The 11044-nt window shown below is 49.9% G+C and overlaps 1 protein-coding gene across 1 annotated transcript; it reads left to right on the plus strand.

Annotated features, from left to right (window-relative positions):
• Window positions 1-6538: 6538 nt before the first annotated feature.
• On the plus strand, window positions 6539-10204 carry LOC135895229 (protocadherin-8-like). The gene is made up of 3 exons (XM_065423306.1): window positions 6539-8986; window positions 9123-9330; window positions 9831-10204. The coding sequence occupies exons 1-3, from the start codon at window positions 6539-6541 to the stop codon at window positions 10202-10204; spliced, it is 3030 nt and encodes a 1009-aa protein (XP_065279378.1).
• The last annotated feature ends 840 nt before the right edge of the window (window positions 10205-11044 follow it).

Consider the following 11044-nt stretch of genomic DNA (forward strand, 5'->3'; position numbering starts at 1 on the left):
TCCAGTGCAAACACTGATAGAACAACGAAAACCTTCCTCCTATTAGTTCCAGTCTTTGTTTTCATCGGGTTTGATCAGCCTAGTCTTGTGGGGTTTGACAGGTTAACCCCACACATCCTCGGCTGTGATCGAAATGATTAAACAGGGCGATTGTTTAGTCCGCGAAGCGTAAGGAATTCTTTTGTTTTTGGAGATCACTGAAGGCAGATCAGAACCCTCCATGAAGCTGCCGAGGAAAGAGGGACCCGTGGAGATGAAAGCAGCATTTCAATAGAAGGAGAGGTCATTCCATTCCTCCCCAGACTACGGAATCCGGGTTGGGATTGCTTTCTGAACTCTGTGTTGGGAGATGTGTGCGCAGCTCGGGGATATATAAAGCAATGTGTTCGTGTGTTCCCTATCCACGCCTTTCCAGGGCCACCCAGAGGATTCAGGGGGCCTGGGACAAAGCAATTTCGGGGGTCCTGCCATAAAAAAAGTTGCAATACTATAGAATACTATATTCTCGTGGGGGCCCCTGCGGCACCCGGGGCCTGGGGCAAATTGCCCCACTTGCCCCCCCCCCCCCAGCCCTGCGCCTTTCAGCCAGCTCAGTTGAAGTCAGATGGTTCTGCTCTGAGCCCCCTTCTAAAGAAATTAGACCAATTCTTTCAGGGCATGGCAGCAATGCATTGTTTACGTGTTGCCTGCAGTTACGGAAAGACTCCGTGGTCTAAACCCCACACGGAGTCCCAATCTGCCTTCACACTGGCTGCACGGTGTTCCCAGTGAAGCTCAATGGCGCACGGGTCACAATATTCCCCCCTAACAAACTAGCCCATTTCCCCTCCATCGGGATCATCATAGGGTTGAAAAGGTGTGGGGTGAATCTACTCAGTGAGCCCTATGGAAAATGAGAGTTACAACCTGGACACTGTAGCGATTGTGGGGGCCGGAGTCCAATGGAGATTTACCTTCTTTCCAAGCGCACCTTCCTGCGGTGGAAACTAAGATGGTACACACAGGATTCTGACGGGAGTTTCTTTCAGAGATCCGAAACTGTCCTAAGCAGTCGGTAGCCTGCCCCCACGTGGATGCCCTCGCCCCCCCCCCCCCCCCCTGTGCGCTATGAGCCTTGGGGAGGGGGGGCATGTCCCTGAGTTTCTAGTGCTCTGTGAGCCAAGCCGCCAGCAGAAAGTCCGCGCATGCTCTAGGAACACTGACCAGTGTGTCTTTCACTTGGAGGTTTATGTCACCGATAAACCAGGTAGCGTGAGCTTGTGACTTTCATATCAAGCCAGGGTGAGGAAAGCGCTTTTGCGTTATTAATAGGACGGGTAAAGTAGGGTGGTTAGCTCAACCAATCCCAGGAGTCCTCTCCTTTTTTCAACGCCGAAGCCCATGGTTTTGCGACAAACAACCGTTTATTTAGCGGGACTGGATCAAAAACGGGGGGTTATTTAAGACCTGAGTTTCTTCCGCAGTTTCTAGATCAGGTATCTGTGAGAAACAGGGTAACGGTGTGAACAGAGAATGAGGGTTTCACGGACCAACCCGACCCGAGTAGCTTTCTCTTTGACTAGATCTATCGATATCTAGACACATAGATATTTTACCGCAGACTGTCACTGGGCAATTTACCGGCCATCAGTCCAGCTTGATTGTTGGTGACACGAAATTAATGGTATACAAATGTTTTCACTTTTTCTTCGGAGAAATTTCTAACACCAGACTTCAGTTTGCACTGGGCGGAATCCAGGTCCTAAAGTGTTGTGGCATAGAAACCACCACACAGAGCAGGCTTGATTTCCATATCAAAAGTAGATCGGGGAGGGTTTGGAAGCAGAAAGCTCAAGCCATCGGACATGAAGAAATGCCTGCTTCTAGAGTGCTCTGCGACTCCACAATAGTGACTTTATGCAAGAAAGCCAGTAAATTATTAATATCCTGCACAGCTTTGGAAAAACCTCCAGTTCTCTGCTTCAAAGAAATTATGCGGTGTGAGAATCTCTATTAGTAACAATACGAACAATTTGCAAGAACATATGTCCCCACGTGAATCAATCAACCGATCTTGGCTGTTTAACTAATATTTTTAGAGACGGGTTTTTAAAACAGAGTTTCCGTATGTTTAATTTTTTAGCTGTACAAAGAATTCTTCTATAGTTTTTTATAACCTTGTGAATGGATTATCTCCAAGCTAGGATTTGTTGGGAAGGTTTATACAATAGAGTGATTGATATATATTGCCAAAAATCAAAACTGGTAGGAACAGACAGAAAGACATACAGAAAGAAAGGATATTCTGCCTCGCTCTACTTCTAAAGGGTCAAGTGGAACAAACACCCCATTGGAACTCTCTGAAAAACGATCGAATTCTGTATTAGACATAAAAATAATGCCTCTCAAAGCCTCTTCTGATTTATTCTTGATTATGCATTTAAAATACACTTCTTTCCACCGTTTCTCTTGTGAAGTGCGTGGGAGGCAAAACATGGTCCTGTTTTATTGACTGATTGATTTATTTATTTGTAAAGAATAAGAACGCCTCTCCTTCTCTTAGCGCTGCCTTCTCAGCAAAGTCTAGTTTCCTTTCCTGGCAGAGTTAATCCTAATTAAAAATAAATTACATGCTGTATAGAACTTGAAATGGAAAAGATAATCCTATTACACATGAGAATATATCCTGCTTCTCTTTCCCTCTAAACTGTGGGAGATATCAGATCAAGCTGAGCCACCCATTGTAAACTCTTTGAAAACTTTCCTATAGATCTAATCCATCACGTGACGGCCATGTCAATCTTGCTGTCTGCACGCGAGTTTCACAATGCTGGTATTAGGCAGAGTCAGAGAAATCCAGCTTTTCTGAGCCCACCACATTTGCATTCCGAGAAAATGCCAACCATTGTGGCCATGTTTGTTCTCATGATCGCGAGACAGTTGTCTGCTAAGTTGCTAAGATAAAGAGAAAGGGGCTCCTTTGAGACAGCCAAAGCCTTTTGGTATGATAACAAGGCGATTTGGGGCGCTTTTGTTGGACCAGATCAGCGCTGCGCGGATTTTTTTCCCCCCTCTCTCGGTGGGGATTTGAGTGAGGCGCTGATGCGCTGTTTTAAATCCCATTTCCATAATCTGGCTGCTGCCCGCCAGGCTGGAGAATGCTGGCAATCCGCAGGCACCCGAGCTCACTTCACTCGCGTGCCATCACACCACTCGGGGTAATTACTCTTAACACAGCTCCTCGGCAGTAATTAGGAAGCTGGGCTTTGGGACGCTTGGCACGCCCTGCTGCTGAAAGGCAGCAAAGCGCCTTCCTCGCATTATACCAACTCGTTTTAGAACTGTCGGTTCGCCACAGCTTTGAGTCAGATGCCTGAATGATCCGTGCCGTAGTGATTTCTTTGGTAGTTTGTGCCACTAAGAATTAGGACTACTGCAGCTACGACCAGATATGAGACTAAAGCAAAGGTCATTCATTGGCCAAGCACGCCCCGATTTCCGGATCAATGTGATTGTCAGATGTGGGGCCAAATTACCCTCTCATTTACACCTTCGAAGCCCTATTGATTTCAAAGAAGTTACTCCGGATTTACACCAGATATATCTGAAGCGGCCCAGTAATTATACCGGATTGGTAACTGAATTGAAATCAGAATCCGGACTAGCGGGAACAGATTTTGGACCATTGTCTTCAATTCCCTTAAAAATAAGCCAGCTTTGTTCAATTTCCCTCTGGTCTTTTTTGCTCCAGTGAGGTCCTTTGTGTCCTCGGCTGAGGTAATGCAAAGGCTGTGAACACTGAGAAGTCGGTAGTATTAAGGCAAACTGGTAATTTAACTTGGCGATCAGATCTGGATGTCAGGAGAGGGCCTTTGTGGCTCACATGGAGCCCGATCCAACTTCCCTTGAAATCAATGGGAGTCTTTCCATTGACTTCAGGGGGGATCCGATCGGGCCCAGGGCGTGGCTCATGCGCACAGCTGGAACAAATGGACAGATGTTTCTATTCACTGTAAAGTACTAATACAAGTCAGCTTTGGCTGCATTAGTAACCAGCCCTTAAAAGCTCATAGGATGCCTGTTGTGACTAGGGCTGTATACAGATGTACATGTAAGTACTGGCCAGTGACAAGTTCGTTGTCCTGCAGGGGTCCCATTAAGGCATGATCAGCCCCAAGGAGGAAGCCTCTGGTGACAGAGGGATTAGGGAGGACTCCAGCTACTAGAATCGGACATTCTAGTCAGACGGGCGGAGGGGATCGATATGTGTGGAACGTGGGCAAAGGGGGAGAACTATTGCAATCCGCGTGAGGGGAAGGTTACTAGAGAGGATGCCACGAGACCAATGTGCTGTTGAGGTAGATGCTTTGTATTTCCCATACACAATGCCGGCTGCAGCTGCTACGGCAATTGCTCTTTTTCATCCCTGAAATACACAGCGAAGGGACACAAATAAAGGGGAAGAGCACCAGGAGGCAGAGCGCTTCTGGGCAGCATTAACTCATGCCGCCTTGGGTCTGTAGACGTCTTTACATTTATAGATATACTCTAGTAAGGGCTCTCTTTCTTGCACATTGTAGGAAGCTTGGCGCATGCCTCTCCCCCAGTCTCGCAGCCTGATTCTGCTTTTTCGTACTAGCATGGTAACCGCTTGAAGCGCTCAACTGAGCGGATACCTTTTATACAAAGTTTACAGATCAAAACAGCACTCAGTTCAGTTTAAAGTGCATAGTGTCTTTTTCTTTCCTCATCGCGCTACACAAAATCCCGATGTACCAATTGCAATGTGTATTTCTGTTTCAGAATGTGACCTAAAATGTGGAATCCATTCCACGGTCCCTCAGGAGAGACTATTGATACAATGTTCTCTCTTCTCCCACTGACTTTATTTGAATGGTCTCTTTCACCAGGACCGTATCTGATATCAGGTACGCATTCTCTTTGCCCGCTATTCCCCCACAGTGCTTAGACCTAACATGAAGCTGGGGGGCGATGTGGGGACCCAATGAATGCACGTTGCATGCGCTGTCTCAGTATCCCCTCGGACTGCAGGACTAGTAAAACTTGGCGACTCGCTGCTATGTCTTCATACTTTTCTAGGCAGATGGTTTAGTTCCCCAAGGTTCGTGCCAGGTTTCAACCTCATGCTGTTATTTTGTTCTTCTGGAACGAGACTAGTGTTGCTTCCCAGAGAGGCCCTATTAGGACAAAAAGAAAATCCTCTAAATAGGCGTAACAGGGCATCAGGAGGGATAGATCTTAAATGTATTTTAATATGAGCTGGGCATTGTGTGTAATTCAGCGCCCATCATCGTTTAGTCAAAGAGTTATGGCAGTGATTGGGAATGAATAGAGGGACATAATGGATACATGTGGCGTTTGCTCATTATATTCAACTTAGCCCAACTCCTCTGTGGAAACTGTTCAACTTTCTTTCCCTTTAGCTTGTCATAGTGAAATAATACAGACATTGGTGCCTCAAATGGGATAGCCTGCCATGCTATTATATTGCTACAGCTAACGAGAGCTTCATAAGCCTTTGATACAGTCTGATCTTTGAAACCTTTCCAAATCTCCTCAAGCTTATGCTAAATCCTATTTGGAACTTTTTTTTTTTTTTTTTTGCCTGCTAGTGCCCAAGGCTTAAGAAAGCCACTTGGGCAGTGACATGCATACTAAAGCATCCTAGGAATATCTTCTGAAAGGCAAATTACAGGTCTGATCACAGGATCTCACGCGAGTAAAGCACAATTATGTGGACAAATTTGAATAAAATCAATTTTCAGTTAATCCTTCAATCTCGTTTAGGGGCTTGCTATGATGATCAATACAGAAATCAACGGAAAGAAAATCAACCCCCGCTATATATGCATTGCGCAACACTTTATTAATCGATAATCATAGGCAGACACGCATAATAAATACACATTCACGCACACACAGCCCAAGCAAGCTATTTCTCTACGTTTTTAAGTGACTAGCTCAGAAGAGCTGATATTTGCACAGTAGGCACCTGTTCAACAGCAGGGTGCTGTAGTGGTAGCATTAACAAAACACTCCGCGCATTTTACTCCACGCTCCCTGTGCCAACTCATTTGCAGCTCGCCTTCAAAAAAAAATAAGAGTTAAAGAAAACAAAGAAGAGATTCCCTAATTTTCCTTTCTTGTGTTCCTCTCTAAGCCTTTTCCACATTAAAGGGATTTTCTGGGAGGCATTCAGGAGAGCAGTGTGAAAAGAGTGCCTGCCATTGGCTGCTCGGCTCCGTAAAATTTGCATATCCGCGTCTATTAAAGGCCCCCAGGAGACGCAGTCCGGTTTAGAAGCTGGATAAACTGAGCCTGGCGCACCGGCATCGCTGGCACCTCTCGGGTTAGGGCAACTATAAGCAATCGGCTCATTTGCCTTGCAGAGCAGAGCATGCATGATCTGCACCTGGGAGCAGGAGAGTTACCCTCCCATCTCCTCCTGCTTTAGGGGCAGACTCACTTCCCTAACAGCTGGACAACCGTTTCTCCGCATCTTCAGCCCCGTTCAGGTTAGCAATTCATTGCAGGTGACATGGGTCTTGATAGGGACAGGCGCAGCCTCGCCTCTCCGCCGCGCCTCGTCTACCTCTGCTGCCTGCTCTCGGTCACCCTCTGCAAGACGGTGAGATACCGCACTTACGAGGAGGACGCGCCGGGCACGGTCATCGGCACTCTGGCAGAAGAGATGCACGTGAAAGCGCCCGGAGAGATAAGTTTCCGCCTGATGGAGCAGTTCAGCAACAGCTCGCTGGTCCGGGTGCGGGAGGGGGACGGGCAGCTGAGCATCGGCGAGGAAGGGATCGACCGGGAGCGGCTGTGCGGCCAGTCCCTCCAGTGCGTCCTGGCTTTCGACGTGGTGAGCTTGTGGCAGGAGCAGTACCGGCTGGTGCACGTGGAGCTGGAGGTGCGGGACATCAACGACAACGCGCCGCGCTTCCCCCAGGCGCACATCCCGCTCGAGGTGTCCGAGAGCGCCGCGCCCGGCACCCGCCTGCCGCTGGAGATCGCCGTGGACCCGGACGTGGGCTCCAACTCCATCCAGAGCTTCCAGCTCTCGCGCAACAGCCACTTCGGCATCGAGGCGCAGCCGCGGGCGGACGGCGGGAAAAGCGCCGAGCTGGTGCTGCTGCAGGAGCTGGACCGCGAGACCCAGGCCGCCTACACCCTGGAGCTGGTGGCCCAGGACGGCGGCAGCCCGGCCCGCTCGGGCACGGCCACGGTGAGTGTCCGGGTGCTGGACGCCAACGACAACAGCCCGGCCTTCCCGCAGGGCTCGGTCACGGTGGAGCTGGGCGAGGACGCGCCGCGGGGCTCCCTGCTGCTGGACCTGGACGCGGCCGATCCCGACGAGGGGCCCAACGGGGAGATCGTCTACGGCTTCGGCAGCCAGGTGCCGGCCGAGGCGCGGCAGCTCTTCCGGCTGGACCCGCTCTCGGGCCGCCTGACGCTGGAGGGGCCGGTGGATTACGAGCGGCAGCGGACCTACGAGCTGGACGTGCAGGCGCAGGACCGGGGCGCCAGCCCCCTGGCGGCCACGTGCAAAGTCATCGTGCGCCTGGCCGACGTGAACGACAACGCGCCGGGCATCAGCATCAGCCCCCTGAGCGGCGCCCCCGCCGGCGCCGGGGTGGCCTACGTCAGCGAGGCGGCGGCGCGCGACAGCTTCGTGGCGCTGGTCAGCACCTCGGACAGGGACTCGGGCCCCAACGGGCAGGTGCGCTGCGCCCTCTATGGGCACGAGCACTTCGCGCTGCAGCGCGCCTACGCCGACAGCTACGTGCTCGTCACCGCCGCGCCGCTGGACCGCGAGCGCATCCCCGAGTACAACCTGACCCTGGTGGCCGAGGACCTGGGCTCGCCGCCCTTCAAGACCATCCGGCAGTACACGGTGCGCGTGAGCGACGAGAACGACAACGCGCCGCTCTTCTCCAAGCCCGTCTACGAGGTGGCGGTGCTGGAGAACAACCCGCCGGGCGCCTACCTCGCCACCGTGGTGGCCCGGGACCCCGACCTGGGCCGCAACGGGAAGGTCCTTTACAGGCTGCTGGAGACACAGGTCCTGGGCGCCCCCATCTCCACCTACGTCTCTGTGGATCCGGCCACTGGGGCCATCTACGCCCTCAGGACATTCAACTATGAGATCCTCAAGCAGCTGGACCTGAGGATCCAGGCCAGCGATGGGGGCTCCCCTCAGCTGTCCAGCAGCGCCTTGATCAAGGTGAGGATGGTGGACCAGAATGACAACGCCCCGGTCATCACCCACCCCGTGCTCACCAACGGCTCCATGGAGATCGGGGTCTCCAGCAAGGCACCCCCCGATTCCCTGGTGGCTCAGATCAAAGCCAGAGACGCGGATGATGGGGTCAATGCGGAGCTCACCTTCTCCTTCGTGGAGGAGCCGCAGCAGCAGCCAGAGCTCTTCGCCATCAACAAGAAGACAGGTGAGATCGTGCTCAGGGGGGACCTGTCTGAAGAGCTGGGGCAGGTGTTCAAAGTCATCCTCAGCGTGACTGACAATGGCAGGCCCCCCCTTGTCACCACAGCCACAGTCAACTTCCTGGTGACTGCCACGGCACCCTCCAGCAGCCATGAGGTGGCCAAGCCAAGCTCCTGGGAGGAGAAGGCTTTGGAGTGGGACATTCCCCTGATTGTCATCATCATCCTAGCTGGGAGCTGCACCCTGCTGCTGGTGGCCATCATCACCATTGCAACCACCTGCAACAAGCGCAAGAAGGAGACTGAGATCAAGAACAACGGGCCCCTGACGGAGCGGATCGACATCTCCCACCTAGAGAAGGGGATGCAGGAGGATAGCAGCCCCAGAGGGAATGCGTTTGAAGCGCGATCCTTTCCCAGCAAAGCTTCTTTCACCAACCCAGCCCCTTCTCCACCTGCAGAAGAAGTCTCCTCTTCTGAGACCAGCACTGTGAATGCCTGTTTCTACGAGGGTCAGAAACGACTTAGGGCAACTAACGGGGAGGTAAGATCCCACTGCACTTGTTTGTGCTTTAGCTTGAGGGACTGGAAGGAGGTATGGGGTGGTTTGGAAGAGGGGAATCTTGATAAGGTTGTGATGTTGACATGCTTATTTCTCCCACACTCCCAATCCCCTCCAGCCCTATGCCTCTTCTCCTAATTATAGCAAAGAATCCACCCCACCTGTGGCCATCTGGAAAGGTCATTCTTTCAATACCATATCGGCCCGAGAAGCGGAAAAGTTCAGTGGCAAAGACAGTGGCAAAGGCGACAGCGACTTTAATGACAGTGACTCTGACATCAGCGGGGATGCCCTGAAGAAGGATCTCATCACTCACATGCAGAATGGTAAGGGTTCGGTCAATTTCACAGCACAGACTGGCTGCAATGAAAATAAAAACTGGCCCAGGAATAAAAGGATCTATCTATCTATCTAAGGTACATTGAGCTGACTGGACCAGTTTTATAGCAGTCACACCATTTGCATCTTTCCAAGGCAGCGCTCACTGCAGGAGTAGCCCTGCCAGCATTTTCACAGCATGCAACTTAAGTATCTACGTGCATGTCGAGAACATAGTGCAAATTAGAAGCAGCTAGCCTATTATAAAATTCATTTTCAAAAAGCTCTTCCTGCTGACATACATTGTGAGTTAGGGCTTGCTAGCTAAATGGAATAATGATAGCTTGCAGAGTGTGCTTTGCAGCAGTGTCCTGAAGTATTGTTCCTCCACCTCCCTCATCCCCATCTAAGCTTTTGATGATCTGGGCAATAACTCTCTGATGAGCTCAGAATTATGTGGCTGTTTCTCCAGCGATTACAGGTCTAAAGTTTTTGTTTGTATTTTTAGGATTATGGGCTTGTACTGCTGAATGTAAAATCCTGGGCCATTCGGACCGCTGCTGGAGCCCATCCTGTGGCCGATCCAACCCTCACTCATCTCCTCATCCCTCAGCTCAGCTGTCCACCTTCTGCAAAAGCACCTCCTTGCCCAGGGACCCCCTTCGCAGGGACAACTACTACCAGGCCCAGCTGCCCAAGACAGTGGGTCTGCAGAGTGTCTACGAGAAAGTGTTACACAGAGACTTTGACAGGACAATCACATTGCTGTCCCCTCCTCGCTCTGGGAGGCTTCCAGAACTTCAGGAGATGGGGGTGCCCCTATACCAAGCCCCCTCGACTAGATACCTAGCCCCCCAGACTGACACTAGCGAGAAGGTTTAATGCTGCACGCTCCCCATCCAAGCACACACATACACGAACACTTCTAGGTCACTCTCAAGAGCCCTTAAGTTATTGACCAGATTCAGTGTTGTACATATAAATATGCAAGACATGCCTTAAAAATGAAGTTGTTGGGAAAGATTTCCAATCACATTGATACTGTTTGGTATTTGCAAACAAAAAACTGTATGTAGTTAATGTAATTTTTATGAAATGTGCAGTATTTAATTTTTCCCCTACCCTGTTCTTTTGCTTTTAGTTCACCTATGGCCTGCTATTTTTGTAGTGTTTTTAACCTGTATATTGTGTAATGTAATGTTTGTATATAAGGAAAATTCGTTATATTTTTATATAATAAAAGCTAAACAAATTGAAATTATTGCCAAAGGAATTGTCTGAAAGACACAAAATAATAATATCCTGAATTACTTAGAATCAAATAAGGGAAATTCCTCCTTCACAGTGTAATAATAACCTAAGCAACCCAGTGTATTCAGAAGTTTGCCTTGCCAACTGTGACCTGTATTTCTTGAGTCTGTGGTCAATTTCAAGTTAAATGTTATTTAATTCCATTTGGTTTCTGTAATCTGTGTCACCAATAAACACACTAATAAAGGTTTTGTGATGTGTTTGAGGAGTCTGCTTGTGGATTTCATCCTTCAAAGATTACAGCTCTCTACAGGTAAACAAAATCCATTTGTATAAAGAATTATACCTTAATGAAATTACTGTTATACTTTCAGAGTTACCCTTTACTTTTGTTGAGTGGCACCTTACTCCACATTTAGTCCCATTGATTTCAATAGCACCACTGGTGGATGAAGATGCTACTTAACAAGA

This window comes from Emys orbicularis, chromosome 1 (genome assembly GCF_028017835.1).
Source record: "Emys orbicularis isolate rEmyOrb1 chromosome 1, rEmyOrb1.hap1, whole genome shotgun sequence".
In the NCBI taxonomy this organism is placed as follows: Eukaryota; Metazoa; Chordata; order Testudines; family Emydidae; genus Emys; species Emys orbicularis.